The 6,124-nt window shown below is 49.5% G+C and overlaps 1 protein-coding gene across 1 annotated transcript; it reads right to left on the bottom strand.

Annotated features, from left to right (window-relative positions):
- Positions 1-2,335: 2,335 nt before the first annotated feature.
- Positions 2,336-4,682, bottom strand: LOC142910375 (N-myc proto-oncogene protein-like). The gene is made up of 2 exons (XM_076059984.1): positions 3,942-4,682; positions 2,336-3,547 (listed from the first exon to the last, which is right to left on the bottom strand). The coding sequence occupies exons 1-2, from the start codon at positions 4,513-4,515 to the stop codon at positions 2,997-2,999; spliced, it is 1,125 nt and encodes a 374-aa protein (XP_075916099.1). The 5' UTR covers positions 4,516-4,682; the 3' UTR covers positions 2,336-2,996.
- Positions 4,683-6,124: the final 1,442 nt, after the last annotated feature.

Below are 6,124 nucleotides of genomic sequence, written 5' to 3'. Positions count from 1 at the left end.
TGGCACAAAAACTGACACCTTTATTCAAGGCGTCATGTTTGCAATGACCACAACACAAGCAGTCAAAATGCAAACAAAAAAGACAACTCTGATAATAATATGCACTGTCCTTGAATTTGATTGGTCCACACCCGAGACAGCTTTTCTTAGAGCCTAGTCTCCATTGGTGTTTTGTGCCAGTTAAAAGGGTAAAACCTATATTCTTAGTTTTTTCGGTAAAGTCACGTTGAAGAGAAACAACAAAATAACAAAATATATATATAAAACAATAAAAAATTCTCACGACGTTTCGACCACAACTCAAACGGTCATCATCAGGTGTGTCGGTTTGCATAAATTCCTATATTCCAATACCAATAGGCCCGCCATGAGAAGACTCGCACGCGACAAATTGTACGCGCCCTACGAATATTTAAAAGGCTATACAGCACAGGGCAGTGTGGGCATTTCATTGCATTGCAGCGTGTGGCCAGCAACACCTGGTGCCGGTGTCTGGCTCACGAAGATGTTCGAGGAGCAGGAGACTCACTGCCACGTAGAGATATTTATGTTTTTAGATGAAGCCCTGTGCCATTGATTACGAGGGCGATTAGACGGAGGGCATCGAAGCCTCCTCCTTGTTTGCACAGTCACACAAAGTCACTTTAAGATGTTTTCCTGTTCATGTTTTTTTGTTTGTTGCGGTTGCACCCGATTCAAGAGCCGAATGGCTCACAGGGCTATACCAAATAAATGAACTATGAACTAAAAAAACACGGGGGTTTCTGGCACGTTATTACGTCTCACGGAGTCTATCTCGTGACCAAAATCGTGTTTATCAAGCAGTGTTTGCACCTGCTGTTTATCCCACTATTGGAATAACCTGAGAAACGTGTTCAAACCTTTGTAGAGTATTAATTAATGACGTCACGATCACCCCTCCGGTGCAGTGACGTCAGAGAGTGACGTCACTGCACGGCGGGTGGGGACGGTGACGTCATGTCCCCCTGGGGTATTCAAGGTTGGGCACCCGTGACGTGAACGAGGTGGTCGCGAGGAGCCAGAAAAGTGTGAAGTTGGAAGCTGTGACCCAGGCTTAGGGGGAGATTGGCACCAGGCTAGGGTAGCCTGCAGGTGTGCTAGGGACCTCCCCAGTACCCTACCCCTGGGGGAGCGATGGCACCCAGGCTTAGGGGGAAATGAGCACCAGGCTAGGGTAGCCTGCGGGTGTGCTAGGGACCTCCCCAATACCCTACCCCTGGGGGAGCGATGGGACCCCGGGGTAGGGGGAGATTGGCACCAGGCTAGGGTAGCCTGTGGGTGTGCTAGGGACCTCCCCAGTACCCTACCCCTGGGGGAGCGATGGGACCCAGGCTTAGGGGGAAATGAGCACCAGGCTAGGGTAGCCTGCGGGTGTGCTAGGGACCTCCCCAGTACCCTACCCCTGGGGGAGCGATGGGACCCAGGCTTAGGGGGAAATGAGCACCAGGCTAGGGTAGCCTGCGGATGTGCTAGGGACCTCCCCAGTACCCTTCCCCTAGGGGAGCGATGGGACCCCGGGGTAGGGGGAAATTGAGTCATTGAGCCATCGGGCTACCATGAGAGATTCGTTCATGAGGCTATCCACATATACAAACACAGAGACAATTTCAACCGAGAAGATGGATTCTGGCTTAGCAATCATTGGAAGGATTTGATAAACCATTTCGGATCATAATTGATTGTTCACGCTTACGGTGGCTTTCAGACAGCATACATTAAATTTTCGTCTCCCCCCCTCCTCTTTTCTGAACATAGATGGACTCGTCCTTCTAAACAAACTGTCAAATCGCTATCCGTGGTGCTAACGTTTAAAAATAAATAAATACAAACCGCCACTTCTTTCAAATGTTTCTTGCCGTTGGTTTTCACACCTGATGATGACTGTTTGTGTTACAGTCGAAACGTCGTGAGAATTTTATTGTTTTATATATATTTTATTGTTTCCCTTCAACGTGACTTTACCGAAAGAACCAAGAATATGAATCCCCGCAGTCACGAAAGCTTTAAATCAAAAGTACAGTAAAACCTTAGGATCGCGAGCACAATTCGTTCCGTAAACGTGTTTGTAATCCAAAGCACTCGTACATCAAAGCACTCGAATATCAGTTGTGATCACGTGATGCTCGGCAGTACAAAGCGTGTAAACGTGCTGCTCGTATTGGAAGACCCTCGCTCGTTTATCAAATTAAGATTTACTTACAATTGTTGCTCGTCTTGCAAAACACTCGCAGACCCAGTAAACTCGCAATCCAAGGTTTCACTCTATCCGTTTGATATCCATGCATTTTTAAGTGAAGGCAAGTGTACAAAAGGGTGCAAAACAATAATAATGGGCTTTATTTAGATGTTCCGATAAGAAAAACATATATACTGTGGTATATCAAGTGCTGTAATGAATGCTTTTACAGCTGCTAAGCCCGCTTTCAGCTACACGCCAACTGCAAAAGACCAAGTTTATTAGCCATGCAAAGTAAGCAAGAAAACCCCACGTTTTAAGGACATTCATAAAAGGTTACTAAATATAACTTGTGCACTTATTGACATGTACAACTTTGTACAAAAAGTTACTCGTGCTAAATCTTACAAAAACCCTGGGTAATTATATAGCAACTTTTTGGTGCCTACATTTTCCATGTTATATGGAAAATGTAGGCAAAATATATATGAAAATATATAACAAAAACAACGATTTTTTTTTAAATAACATGAATAACGCCATGAAACAGCATTAATGGCAGTCTTTGCAAAATTGAGGCATCATTTGTGCAGAAATGTCTATTGAGGTATAACAACCATTCCCATCAACTCAAACCTTGGCAGTCAAATATTCAAAGGCATCATGTTGCGAACGAGGTCACAGTGGATACAAAATCACGAAATAGCAAAGTGGCTAAACTGTGCTGGTTGCCAGAGGCTTTAGTCCAATATCAAAACAAAAGTTACCTTTGGTTTAAACTCTTTAAACAAGACGCAAATCAAGACCGCTTGGCCTGTGAGTTCCTCGCGCTTTCCAGCCTCTTCAGTAGCTCCCGCTGTCGAATTTTCAGCTGCCGTTTCGTCTCCTCGAGTTGCTCCTCCTGACGCCGCAGGGTGCGCGAGTATTCCGTCGCTTTCTGCAGGATCTGCAGCGTGCCCGCCTTGCCGTTGTGCGCCAGCTCCGGGACGTGATCACGCAGCCGCAGGAAGCCGTTCCTGATGTCGCGACGCCGCTGCCGCTCGAGGTGGTTGTGCGTGCGCCACCTGGCCCGGTACGACAGGGGCGGCACGGCGGCACCAGCGGGGCGCGGGTCGGGGCCGAAGCGTTTGGCGGCCGGGGGATTCTCCGGCGGGGGAGCGGCGTGGTTGTGGTGCTGGTGCACGAGCGGGATGTGGCCGCGCGATGCGTAGGCCGGGGCGGATCGCTGCTGCTGCTGCTGCTGCTGGTTGTACTGGCGGACCGTGTTTGTGTTGTACACGGCGCGTACCGCCACGCTCTCCACGGTCACCACGTCAATCTCTCCATCTTCCTCATCGTCGTCGTCGTCGTCTGCAGAAGGGAAACGTGTACACGTCAGCAACGCAACGTAGAAGAATTCAACATTATAAACCTAAACTTGCACAGGTGCACGACCTGTTGAAATGGTGCAAGGACACACGCAACATTCGTGTAAGTTAACTTGACAACTTTAAGTTTATATCCTTAGTTCTTTCGGTAAAGTCACGTTGAAGGGAAACAACAAAATAATAAAATATATATAAAACAATAAAAATTCTCACGACGTTTCGACCATAACACAAACGACCGTTTGACTTTACCGAAAGAACTAAGAATATGAATTACTGCAGTCACGAAAGCTTTAAATCAAAACTTTAAGTTTGTTGCAAACGAAGATGAACAAGTTAACACACGACCCAATAAAAAAACACACAACACAAAGCACCGTGCAAGTCCGCAGGGTCCACCACGGCCGAGGTCGCCACGAGCGGGACGGAGCAGGGCCCCGCTCCGCCGACCCCCGCGCGGCCGCCCTCCCCGGGGCTCCCGCCGCCGGGACCCGGCTCCGGGGGCACGGCGCGGGAGGCCGCGAGCAGGCGCGCGGAGGGCAGAGACGCGCCGCCGGCGAGGCCCCCCAACTTCTCGGCGGCCGGCTTCTCGGTCGCCGACTTATCCGGCGTGGCTCCGGCCGAGTCCAAGCCGCTCCACATGCAGTCCCGCAGCACCACGGCTTCCGCGCCGTGGATGGGGTCCGATAGGGCGCCGGGGCCCTCGGCGTCGTTGTCTGGCGAGCTGGCGGTGCCGCCGTGGCACGGGCCGCCCGAGGGCAGCAACGGCGTCGGGCGCGCCCAGTTCGGCGGCAGGGGCGGCGTGGGCAGGAGCTCGAACTTTTTCCAAATGTCCTCGCCGGGCGCCGTGGACTGGTTGAAGTCCCAGGCGCGGTCATCGTCGTCGTCGTCGTAGAAGAAGTCGAAGAAGGGCTGGCAGCGGTCGAAGTCGCGATCCCCGCCGGCAGCCATCGCGTGCGGGGCCGCGGCCGCACCCGGCGCCGAAGTTTATTGGCAGCATGCAGCCCCGCGGCCGCCCTTCTGCGTCCACATGTGCCGCCGCTACTTTCGTCACGCGACACGCCGGGGAGGGGGTTTGTATTACACCCTCCTTGTTGATGTGGCGCTTAAAAGTATTCAGCAGGGGGCCGGGCTCGCCTCTAAAGAAGCAACAAACAATAAAGAATGCAGCAGCGTCGTTAACAAAGCGAGCAAACATTTCACTCAATACGTCATCTCCATATATGTAAAAGGCAAAGTTGTGATTGTGTGTGTCTGTTCAAAATGTTTAGCGTACTTCCCCACATGCAACAAACTTGAAATTTGCCATGTGGGTACCTTCCAGACTGTACACCATGCAAACATTATAAAAATACACTTTATTTTTTTTTAGGGGAGCTCAATAATGCTTGTTTGTTTGCACGGCAAGTGAGCTGTAACGTCAAATCTGTCACGTGACCCGCGCATGTGGAAGCCTAACGCATTGTAGCGTAGTGGTTAGCGCTACGCCTTAACTTGTCGGAGCAAAAGAGTCTTGGCGCGTGTTTGAGGCGTCTTGAATCAAACCGTTTCTTTATTTCTCAGTTGCACAAAAACGGGCGTTTTCTAAAGTTATATCATCGCCTGTTCACGTGCTGTATCATCCCTGTCGCACGGTCAAACGACTGTATCCACTCGCTTCCCACCGGCTCTTCCCGTAGCCCCCCGTTTATGCTGTGAAAACCGGAAGTGACGTCATGGGTTCAACCAACGGAGCGTCTAACCACAGGGGGGATTTCTACACAGTTGGGGATATTCCAAATCAAAATATAACCAGACACACCTGATGACGACCGTTTGCGTTATGGTCGAAACGTCGTGAGAATTTTTATTGTTTTATATATATATTTTGTTATTTTATTGTTTCCCTTCAACATGACTTTACCGAAAGAGCTAAGAATATGAATATAACCAGTCCGTCAACAAACGTGTGACGGACGTACATCAAATGTATATACGGAAACAATAATACACTCGCTTTCTGTCTCATGGCTCTTACAGAGGGGTAAAGAGCGGTGGGACAGCGATCGGGCGCACTGCTGTGTTGTGTGGGTGACTCCGATCAGTGTGGGTACGGCGCGTGCACTTACAAATAAATAATGAAATAGATCATTAATTGATTCTGAGCGCCTGCTGCTTGTTGACACAACGGCTTAGTACAATAATTAATTAATTACAAACAGCTGCGAGCGGGCGAGTTAACAACATTACGTCATCTGCGTGGGTAGGACGCGTGAGTGGGTGGGAGGGCTGTGGCTTTTACACCTGATGATGATTGCTGTGGCTTTCACACCTGATGATGATTGCTGTGGTTTTCACACCTGATGATGATTGCTGTGGTTTTCACACCTGATGATGATTGCTGTGGTTTTCACACCTGATGATGATTGCTGTGGTTTTCACACCTGATGATGATTGCTGTGGTTTTCACACCTGATGATGATTGCTGTGGTTTTCACACCTGATGATGATTGCTGTGGTTTTCACACCTGATGATGATTGCTGTGGTTTTCACACCTGATGATGATTGCTGTGGTTTTCA

This window comes from Petromyzon marinus, unplaced genomic scaffold, assembly GCF_048934315.1.
Source record: "Petromyzon marinus isolate PM22_M1 ecotype Great Lakes invasive population unplaced genomic scaffold, UKy_Petmar_22M1.pri1.0 PM_G_Scaffold_141, whole genome shotgun sequence".
NCBI classification, from domain to species: domain Eukaryota; kingdom Metazoa; phylum Chordata; class Hyperoartia; order Petromyzontiformes; family Petromyzontidae; genus Petromyzon; species Petromyzon marinus.
The sequence above is the reverse complement of the archived record's forward strand: the minus strand, read 5'-3'. Positions and strand labels throughout refer to the sequence as shown.

Bases quoted from the DNA above. Each gene is read 5' to 3' on its own strand.
- LOC142910375 (XM_076059984.1), bottom strand. From the start codon at position 4,515: ATGGCTGCCGGCGGGGATCGCGACTTCGACCGCTGCCAGCCCTTCTTC. The intron at 3,548-3,941 runs GTGCTTTGTGTT...TCCCTTCTGCAG, and splicing joins GGACCCTGCGGACTTGCACG to ACGACGACGACGACGATGAG.